Below are 11,510 nucleotides of genomic sequence, written 5' to 3'. Positions count from 1 at the left end.
TCAAGGCACCCAAGGTCACCTTACAGAGCATAAAGTCATCATAAATCTTTTAAAAACAAGACATTGTGAAAAAATGATGAATGAATGCTGGCAACAAATAAATTGTAAAAAGGCGCACCATGTAAAGTTATTTTTTTAGTTTTGGCAAGTAGCCGTGTTATAAGCGGGATCATGTATAGAACGTCGCCGGTCATTTTCGAAAGTAAGCCCCTTCAGGGCGAAGCAAGACGCCTTCGCTGCGCGTCGGTGTACTGTTCGCCCTGTCTGGGCTTATTTTCCTGATAATGACCGGCGTTCTATACATTATCCCTTACATATATATTTAGCTGAGTAGGCCTAGTAACAAATGTGTACAAAGTTACATATGTGTTAAAATAAATGTCGGGTTGAAATCGGGCTAGGGCTCATAATGTCAGTTTCCTGCCATAATTCAAACCTGAAAAAAAAAGTTTCAAAGGCTTGTAAGTCTGGGTTTGAAAACTCAACACCTTGTAAAAAAGGTTTTGCAACACTGAAAAAAGAGATTATAACCTGAAAAAAAAAAACACCGGGCTGTTCGAGATTGACAGTGCTCTGCCGATGACACGAATAACCACAGGTTGATTTCGCGGTTGATTTTGATTTCCATTTTCTGGAACCAGAGTCTCATCTCCATGGGACGCGACTAGCAAGGACGCGTCCTAGCAAGGCTGCAGCCTTCACTTTGGGAAACAGCCATGGTTCCAGAAAATGGAAATCAAAATCAACCGCGAAAGTCGCTTGTTATTTGTGTCATCGGCAGAGCACTGTCAATCACGCACAGCCCAGTGAACGGCACATGTGATTGGAATGTACGTCAGCCGAGAGCAACCAATAGGTTTAGAGCTAAATGGTCCCGCCCCCAGGAACGTTTTCAGATTCGACTGTCAGGAGTTTCAAAACGAGTGGCGTCAGAACACTGCCAATATTCACGTCACTCAAAGCTTGCGCCTGTGTGGTCAAATCTCTGAAAAGTCAGTGCTGAAAAGTCAGTTCTGAAAAAATACGTTGTAATGTCGTAAACGTACACCTTTACAAGTTTTTAAAACTAAATATTCAACCTTTCAAAACGTATTTCTCAATGTATGAACACCTGTTTGCAGAATCTCATTTACAAGGTTTCAAAACCGGGCAACAAGGAAATACACTGTTAAGGTGCGGCCACACCAGACGCGTATCTCGCGTACTTCGCGTACTTCGCGTACTTCGCGTATGAAATCGCCATTTTTTCCATAGGGAACCATTGGTTTACGCGCGTATTACGCGTTTCACGCGTAATACGCGTATAAGCAACATTTTACGCGCGTATTGCGCGTATGAGGCGCGTATGAGGCGCGTATATTTACGCGCTATACGCGCGTAAAGCGCGTATATCGCGTACATTTCAAGAGTTCAAAAAATTGAACTTTTTACGCTCATACGCATGACGATTAGCCGTGTTGCCCAATCAGCGTTGAGCTTGACCCGACTACACTGGCAGAGAGTAGTGAGCTTGGACAGAAGCATACGGCCGACATCTTTCTTTATTCTGTGTGGAAATAGTAACATAGTTACGCCATTAAATGCTTTTATGGAAACATTTCTAGCGAGAAATGTGCATTTTACTTTCATAATGTTCGCTCGGTGAATGTGAAGGATGTTTGGTTTGATAGTTATGACGAAGAGGGAACGCTCCGTTCACTTGCATGGACAGAGTCTCTGGTTACTAAGCAACCTCAACGTCTTGGCGGACTATATATCTGCTGATCAACACTACGAATGCTGGAAACACACCAGACACACCATGTGAAGTTATTTAACCCGATTATTGTTATTTATATCCGAGATTATTTAATCTAACCCGATCTAAACTCTATCACCAAAACACGGCGGCGTTTGTGTTTCCTACCTCGGACTCCAGCGCAGCCACGGCCGACAACTATCTTTATTCTGGGTGGAAATAGTAACATAGTTACGCCATTAAATGCGTTTATGGAAACATTTTTAGCGAGAAATGTGCATTTTACTTTCGTAATGTTCGCTCGGTGAATGTGAAGGATGTTTGGTTTGATAGTTATGACGAAGAGGGAACGCTCCGTTCACTTGCATGGACATGGACTCATCTAGGCGAGTGACGTAGGCGCGTATGGCGCGTATGCGACCATTTTTGACACAAAATGGTCAAGCAACATTTTACGCGCGTATCTCGCGTAAAAATTACGCGAGATACGCGTCTGGTGTGGCCGCACCTTTAGAACAGTGCCAGATTTGAAACTCTGCAAATGCGCTGGTGAAATTGTTTGAACTTTGAAAATGTGTTGGTGAAAATGATGAAGAAGATAAAATAGAACACAAAATCATGTTTACAGATGTTTGAATTTTAGTTTTAGTTTTTTTCAGGTTATAATCTCTTTTTTCAGTGTTGCAAAACCTTTATTACAAGGTGTTGAGTTTTCAAACCCAGAGACTTACAAGCCTTTGAAACTTTTTTTTTCAGGTTTGAATTATGGCAGGAAACTGACTCCATAATAATGCGTCGGGTCGGGCCGGGCTCGGACAGAACGTGCACGGGCTCGGGGTCGGGCTTGATTTTCTGAGCCCGATCTAAGCTCTACCGTGCGCATGCGCATCCAATATTTCGACGCGACTGCAAGGGCTGTGATTGGTCCAGGCCCCCAGGACAGGCATATACTTCCGCAATCCACCCGTGCTCAGAGGCCAAGCCTGGTATTGCAGCTGTTTAGCTGGGAGTGGACGGGGGTCCGTCATTTCATGCGGCCCAGAAGTAGATATCGCCGTCCACTCCAATACAAGTGGGGAACAGGATTGTGTCTCCGCAAGAAATGTCTGGATATCAATCAAAGGCTCATAATTATATTTCTACCCTGTTCTAAAAAAAATTAAGTTTTTTCTTTTCAAAACGCCTCCTCAAGCGTTTTATTAGCAGTTTACGTTGGGTACGCAGCTGAAAGGAGCCGTACTGAAACAAACGGCTCCTTGCTATGATCCTATTTTGAAGTGCACGGCTCCATTAACTTCCGAATTAAATTAAATTCCGAATTAACTTCCATTAACTCCATTAACTTCCAAAGTCTGAGATTTGTCCTTTACTTGACATGAATGGCGTTGAACACGGATATATAACACACATATCATTGAAATAGCTGGAACAGGCACGCACGTATTGATTACCTGAATGATTATGGAAGACCTACGTAATTTTCATAATATTGTAAATTGTCTGATATTAACAGTTTATTCAGTTATTCAGTTGCGTTGGTAGGTATTTCATTTTCATTTGCTTGTTTAGCTATGTATGACAGGGTTATGGTTAGCTATGTGTGACAGTTGACAATGTTGGTGTATTACAATTCAATATTTGGGTAGGCTACTCCAACTTCGTTGCTGGTCGATATGTAAACATTTACTTTTATATAAATTATTGATTGCATTCTTCGTAAAATAGTTACTTGGAAGGAATCTGTTTCTTAAGCAATAACATTGAACTGAATTTTTTAGGCCTACATACGTTTACTATGTTACTATGGTATTATATGGAGCAATCTTACATATTTATGAAGTTTCCAGATCAATAAAGTTCTATCTCTTTTTATTTGAACTGCCTGTATGTCCTCTTGATTATAGTATTACAGTGTGTACCTTGGTTAGCTATCATAGAATGGTGTCCAAATGGCTGCATGTGTAAGAAATAGGATTTGAACCAAGTGTTACAATAAAAAAAAGCTTTTATTAAAAGACCCCCCACCCCAAATTTGAACAAAACACATTTTTTGGCTGTTTGGCTGGGGCAGAAGAGTGGAAGGGGAAACAAAGACAGGTAGCCTAAGAAGTAAGGAAAGGAATGAGAGGAAGAACAGTGAAATGAATGAACAGTGTGATAAACGCAAATGATTACCAAATGATTACCAAAAAGGTTATAATTACTGATTTATCAAATACGCAGAGAAGAGCATCATCGAATAAAGATTAAGGACCTGGATTATATTTTACAGTATTGAAAACTGTTGAAATTACAATTCAGAGTGGAGAAGGCTGAAGGCATTGGCCCTAAAAGTGTCAGTTTCACCCACTCTGGATTATCGCTTCAAGAGACTGTGAAATGCTTTTTAAAAAAATGTCATTTCCCCTATTGGTGAAATGAACCTTGTCTTTTAGGTATAAACCACAGCAGTTAAACCTTATTCCAGGATGCTCTACGCTGTTGCCTCCTAGCTCTACACTAACAAATGCGTTCATCACACTGTTCACCCATTTCCTAGCGTGATTTAGCTTCCCCGGATGGTCAGCCCTCCACCAGCGTCTCTCTAAGTTTTATAACAAATAATTCAATACGTGAAGATTTGGTGATAGAGGTAAAGCATCTTCTTTTAAATATTATAAGCCTTGGTTTAGTTATTCAGTTCTGTTGGATTCCAGCCCACCATGGAATATATGGCAATGAAATTGCTGATAAATTAGCTAAAAGATACTAACCTAATTAGAAGAATTTAACCGTAAGTATATATATATATTTTTTTTATTTATTCATTTCTTTTGTTAGTTTGTTTTATTTTGTTTATTTTGTTTCGTTAGTTTGGTTTTTTCTTTGAATTTATTTGTATGATTTAAAGTATGATTTGCCAACGTCCTTGTCCTTGTCAACGTCCTTGTCACAAACTCCTGTGTAGTAGTCCAGTAGGTCGCGGTATATGGGGAAAAACTATGATCCGCCACTAAACTAGAAGAAGAAGAAGATCTCTGCATCCGGTACGTCACGGACTAGGTCACGTGTCCTGGCCACATACCGCGGAAGCAAATCGCTCCTGTATGTTACCATGCGCCACTGAGCAGTTTGCATAGGAATGAATGGGCGGCCATTTTCCAGTCCGTGGTCCATCCTTTATTATGTCCATGGATTGGTCCCCTAACAAAATCATTTCCGGAATCACTTTTCTTTACTTTGAAGGCACGGGGGTCTCAGTCAGTCAGATTACGGAATATTGACACCTGCACGCGCGCACCGATCGACGCACCCCCCCCCCCCCCAAAATGTATGATAAAAAAGCGACTCGCGCCAAAAAGCGCGCCGTTTGCATGTCTGTATTATAGGCTACTGTGTAAAACGCTGTTTAGATTGAATGTTAGTATCAAGAAAAGAAAGACCCACCGGTGGGGGGAGATCTTTGTTTTATTTGTGTTTTTGTTATAATGCAAAAGTGCATGTTGCAGAAGATGTGCAACAGCGCCCCCTGGGGCACACTTTTCGGTGGGCGCAGAATTCGGTGTATCACCGGCCTTCCACTGCCTTACCATATATGGGAACTGGCCCTGACAGACACAGGGGTTGTGTCTGGGTATTATATGTGTGTCATGGGCCCTAAGGATAGGCTAGTCAACCTGAGGTTGGGTCATGGTCGCTGTCATTGAGTCTGCCATGTTATTGTGCAACATGCAAATGCTGGTAACTTACACAGCCTACACTGTCTCAGGCACGTGGTTGAAAAACTAATTTCCACAAGATACATTGTTGACGGGTTTATCCAAAGCATACATATATCAAGTGCACTCAATGCATATCAGCATTGCTGGCCGCAATGGGAATATAACCCTGCGTTACCCCTGTGTGTAAAACCATGTTCTACCAGTTGAGCTAGGCACATAGGTGTTGATTAGGTAGTAATGTTTTGCATGTGAACCCTGACCCTGGTACAAACTTTGTGATTCAGTTTCAGCCTTGAGACGTCCCTGCTACAGAGCAGAGCACTTGGTCTTACGTCGGTGACATACTCAGCGATGTCACCGGCATACACGCTATCGACAGGATGGCTCAAGGATAGCAGAGCTTCGATAGGTTAGACTCCCATGTACAAACAGGGAGATTGATGTGGAACAGAGCCAACGGTTTGATCATGTCAGTCACCGGCATCCCTCCGTAGCCAAGGGAGACTGGACACTATTCAAACTCCAGGATCTTCAGCTCATCCTAGTTTTGGTCAGTCAGGGCCATAACAGCAGCGCTATTAGCAAGTAAACAGCAGGGAGCCTTATTTGCACAGACACCCCAATATCTATTCTCATTATATCCAAAGAAAGACATTAGAGTAGTACCCTTTTGTTATGGCTTTATTTGGGTGCAAGTATTTTAATCTTGATCACATGAGGGGAAACATTAAAATGTTGCCATAGCAACCAGTTTTGTGCCGTCAAGAGATGTAGCTCATGTCCTCATTTGATGATATTGTGTGAAACTCCCAGCACGCAGAAGGCCAAGCAGTACATGCAAATGTACAGACAGACCTTCAAAATACCTGCATTACTGTGACATTAAGCCTTATATAACTGAACACTCTGATCATATATTAAGTTGATTGGACATCAAAAGCAGAAGGGGCCCAATTCAGACAGAGGGATAATGACGTGGCAACAATCAATCAACTGCTACCTCAAATAAAAACAAAGTGCTTGCATTAAACTAAAGTCCACAGGGGTTCGAAAGGTTTAGGGGGAATTTAGCCAACGTAGATCCAGGGGGTACAAACAGCGGGGTTGGCAATACAGCCTGCTGTGCTGCTCAGAACAGGCTCTACCTCCAGTAGAGCATTTAGCGGTTGGTCCCACAACAACCACGTTTCCAACTGTCTTCATTTGATTACAAAGTAAAGTATAATACAAGCTTATGGATCAATCTTTCAGTAAAAATGAAAAGTCCAAGACATGCGAGAAACTTGTGGCAAAAATAATAAATGAAGAGCAAGATTTAGGAAAACCAAAGAAACTAACTTTATTAAGAGATATGGAGGTAAACAACCCAACCGGTGTGGCCTGAATCCTCACTCCGCCAAAGTTTCCTTTGTAAACACTGGAGAGAGAATGCCATCGAACAGCCGTTTCAGATTCAGCCTCCTCCGCCGTTGTTTATTGGTAGGTTCTCCACCTTAGAGGGCTCCTGTTCCGTCTGTTCTGGGCAGTGTTGTTTATCAAGTGTCTGGGACCAGTCTCCCAGCAGTGTTATCGCTGGAACACTAGTGCTGTTTTCGTCTGAAAGAGCATCCTATAGGAGAGAGATGGGATTAAACTGGAGAACACCTACATATAGATGAAGGCGTATGCATTTAACTACTGGAGCAGCATAGTGCTCTCAATTAAATGAAGTGCCTAATCCCATAATACAGAGAATTGGAGAATAAGTTTACATTAAGATTATATTCATTTTGACCAGAATTAGCTGAGCAGAACACAGATGACCCCCACTGGATATGAAAGGTTACTGCAGGGTTCAGAGGAGGCAAGGGTGCATTGTAGCATGATATAAAACCAGCCCTTGATCTCATACACACCCTTCTGTGTTCATGTGTGGCCATACTTCAGTGTTTCCCCTATATGCACCTAGCAGCGGCGGTACGCTCCGTCTTAACTCTTTAAAAAACGAATGCATTATTTTGCGCTACGGACGCTTCATATACAGGTCCATTCACACTAGAGCCCGACCGATTCATCGGCCTGCCGATTTAATCGGCCGATTATAGCCTTTTTGAAAATAATCGACATCTGCCAAAAAGACGCAGATTACAACCGATTTTTTTTTTTTAGAAATTTTATTGCGCTTAGTATCCTGCAGATTGCTCTCCTACTCGCCTAGCTAACTAACAACTTTAGCTGGAGTAAAAAAGAGGAGATTGAATTTTACCGTACAACATGAAAGCACGCTGCGCGCTCACCTCACCAATGTACACAAGACGCGTTGTTTGAGCATGTTGTGCCCGTTTTTCTTTAGGTCAGCCCATACTGCTCAGCACGCACGTGTTAGTCACTGCTCACGAGCGCAGCACATTGGGAGTTAGTTATTTATTTTACATTTTAAATTACACTAATATTTGACTGTAAATGTATTCTAAAACACTCAAAGGTTCTGCATTCAATTCACATATTCGTCAAAAGTGTTTAAAGTATATTTAAGGTATCAAAAACTACGTTTTATATGCTTTTTTTTATTTTATTTTTTTTATCGGCCGAATTAAATCGTAATCGTAATTTTTCTCTGAAAATAATCGGCATCGGCACTCAAAAATCAATATCGGTCGGGCCCCAATTCACACACCTGAGTAAAGCAGAGAGGAGAGCTCCGTCTTCTCTTTGGAAACAAATATTATTTTACGCCAATTTCTTATCCAGGTCAATTCACACACCTGTGAGTAAAGCATATTAACGGAGTGTAACTTCCGTAAAGTTGGAGATAAATTGGCAGATTCTGAGTTTGAGGTTCAATAAATTATCAGTGAAACATCATTGGACACAATTGACACCTAGCTAAATGTGGTAACCTAGAAAACCAGCTACAACATTGTTTTCATCCAAACGAGTCGTCTTTAACGAACGGTGAATTGCATTGGCTTATATGAGCTGTCGGCTTACAGACACCGTCTGCAAAGTGCAAAACTGAAAAAGACCACAATGGTAAAATTTCAATTGCGTCGCCAATTTAAGATTTAATGGTCCTACTACAACATTTTGTTTTGTAAAATATATCTTTACTTTTGAGGATTTTTTAATTTAGCAACAATTTCAATAGTGTCGCTATTATTGACTCTAGAGCCCCACAACTTGTTGCATAGAGGCATGGCCTCTTTATGGTTCTACTACATCCTTTAGTTTTGAAAAATCTTATTTTTGAGGATTTTTTATTTCGGAACAATTTCCATAGCGTTGCCATTATTGACTCTAGAGCCCAAAAATGTTTGATAGGCATGGGATCTTTATGGTTTTACTGCAACCATTCGTTTTGAAAAAATAAATAAAAAATCTACTTATTTTTAAAGGGACACTGTAAAAATTACTCCCATCTAGTGGTACAATTGTATATTGCATTCAAACTAATAGTGCTAGCTTGTTCAAAAACTACGGTGGGCAGTATGTGCCAAGAAGCTGTGTCATGATGACATCCAATACTACCTCATCGAGTCATTCGAGTGATGATGAGGTTCATTATTTCAAAGAAATGTCAAGGTGCATTGAATCATTAGTGTAAGCTAATGATGTATGAGTAATTATTCCTCGAGCAAGATAGTGAATTATTTCAGTCATCATTCACGCTGGCTCAGAGTGAAAACGCGTTTGCATTTCCTGTACCACGTAGTGCTTTTTGTCCGTCTCGGCAGTTCATAGACCGGAAGAACATGGAAGCCTCCATGAAGCTTACCCGTCCTATGTAACTACATATTAATTATTCTTCGCTCAGGAGGATAAGTGAGATTTTTGGCAGAGATAATTTTACACCAATGACGACTTAATGTATGAATGACGACGTATGAATGAATACGTTGAGGTAATAAATGACTTAAAATATTAAAGTGTCCCATTAAGTAATTTATTTTTAGCAAAATTGTCAATAAAAAAAAAATTAGCAACACTTTCAGTAGCGTCGCCATTATTGACTCTAGATCCCCAAAACTTGTTCAATAGAGACATGGCCTCTTTATGTTCCTTATTGGTTGGAGGCCGAGACCTTTTAGATTGTTGTAGTATTTGTGTTATGTGATTTTAGTGTATAGGGTGGATTTTGATGCAGTATATTTTTTGTTAAATATATGTAAATAATTGTTTTAAAGATTAAACTTGCATTATGTTCAATCTCTCCATATATCCCCTGCTCATTACTCTGTACAAATGTACTGCATGTACACCCTTATGGTGCCGGCAGACACATGGAAACCTCCCGGCAGGGTGCGCTTTGTGAGCACACCAAAGAATTTGTGAGGAGGAAGAAAAATGTCACCTCCGCTACTGCAACTCCATCCTAGGGGAAACACTGTACTTCCATATGAGGCCAAAGACCGCAACCATTTATTATGTGGATGCATGTTAGTATTTTTTTGAAAACAAATTTGGAATCTGAAAACAACTTGATCTATCCGTATTTCGCACATCTTAAAAACAATATACGTGTTGCATGTCCTTGCAGTTCATCTTTCAGAAAGGCTTAGAGATCACCCATTTCTCAGTCAACCACAAGAGTCAATGTATGCCTTTTTTGACACCCCTTTCAATACAGACAAATGAAAGAGCAACACAAAGGCAAGATATTGCATTGTCATATGCCATCATCACTGTAGAACATAAACGTCAACAATTGCACATCGATATGATAATCGATTTAGGCACACCCAAGTCTATATTTAGATCCAATTGTATTTAAAAATTATTTCCTGAACTGATGGGTGCAGGTGTTTACCTTCTGTGAGGCGAGCCTTCCCTCCTGTAGGCTGGCAGAGGACTGTGGAGCAGCCGACACAGAGCACGACTGTCTGCGCAGCGCTAAAAACGGTGGTAATTTTGTAGCAACCTGCAAACAAATAATAATTCAAACATTGGTATCAAAACACTGAAAGCAAACTGGTCTGTTGAACGCCACACTACGTCCATATGTATCGACCCATTGGCTATTATGCTGCAATCAGCACGTTAAGACCATTTGGAGCAAGCATTTGGAAAGGTTGCAGATCTGAACTGGTTTGGTCTCAACAGGTGCTCTAGTAAGGTACTATGAATCCTGTGGGTCTCAGGTCATCACGGTAAGCTGACAGGCACTAGTTTGTCATAGTTGACGATCACCAATTAATCAATGATCGGGTAAAATAAAAGTCGAAACTGATTTAACGATTACACTATAACCGACATATTTCCCAGCGTTACCTGGGCATTTTACATCCATGAAGTATGAATTTGGACTTTGTACAAGACGCTTCTTCTTGTGCGTCCTCTTCTGCTCCTCGGGGGTCGGGTGCAGCAGGTCCCTGGCGAGCTGTAAACCAAACCTCAGCTCAGCACCACATCACAAAGGCCATATTTAATATACATTACAGGAGAGGATTATCAACATTAACTAATACTATCGAAAAAGTCATGCATCAATAATGAAAGATCGCCGTATGACGTTGACTCTTTGTTGTACATGTGCTTCGCCATTATGCGTGCAGTATGTCCAGCCGACGTGGAGCTAAATACTCAAACAGCATGAACGTGTTAAAGTCTACATGAACATTAACTCGTTTTAAATAGTAGTTAACCGTGTCCTCACTTGGACCTAAATCGTACGATCTAAGGTGTATAAAAAGGCGCACTTACTGGCATATTGTCGGGTTAGGAAATGACTGTATGGAAAGACAAGACTCAGGAGCATGCGGTGGTAATTTACCGGAAGCTGTTCTAAATCTCTAGAAGGACCCGGAAATAAAAACCCGAGTCGGAATCCGACCTCCGAGTCCGCCGTCCATAGATATATATAGAAAAGTTGTTCTATATATCTATGCCGCCGTCTTTGTGAGGTCAACACGCCATCCGTTTCGTAAAATTGTTTTATATATGCATATTTTTCCTATTCGATAGATGTTCACAGAAAGGTACGCTACATTGGTTAGTACCCGCATGTACTTATTGAACATTTGCACACCTAGTTTGAAACAATTAAACAGTGGGATAAGAAAATTGTAATCAGACATTTAATATTAGAGCCCCAT

General features: G+C 40.9%; 1 protein-coding gene and 1 non-coding gene across 2 annotated transcripts; both read right to left on the bottom strand.

Annotated features, from left to right (window-relative positions):
• Positions 1-6,102: 6,102 nt before the first annotated feature.
• rps27.2 (ribosomal protein S27, isoform 2) lies at positions 6,103-11,258 on the bottom strand. The gene is made up of 4 exons (XM_060053717.1): positions 11,119-11,258; positions 10,687-10,795; positions 10,226-10,336; positions 6,103-7,048 (listed from the first exon to the last, which is right to left on the bottom strand). Exons 1-4 carry the CDS (start codon positions 11,122-11,124, stop codon positions 7,020-7,022), a joined length of 255 nt encoding a protein of 84 aa, XP_059909700.1. The 5' UTR covers positions 11,125-11,258; the 3' UTR covers positions 6,103-7,019.
• Positions 9,942-10,071, bottom strand: LOC132460240 (small nucleolar RNA SNORA13). The gene has a single exon (XR_009526391.1). It is a non-coding gene; the product is annotated as a small nucleolar RNA SNORA13 (small nucleolar RNA).
• Positions 11,259-11,510: the final 252 nt, after the last annotated feature.

Source organism: Gadus macrocephalus, chromosome 6 (genome assembly GCF_031168955.1).
Source record: "Gadus macrocephalus chromosome 6, ASM3116895v1".
Taxonomy (NCBI): domain Eukaryota; kingdom Metazoa; phylum Chordata; class Actinopteri; order Gadiformes; family Gadidae; genus Gadus; species Gadus macrocephalus.
Note: the sequence above shows the minus strand (reverse complement) of the source record. Positions and strands in the feature narration are given on the sequence as shown.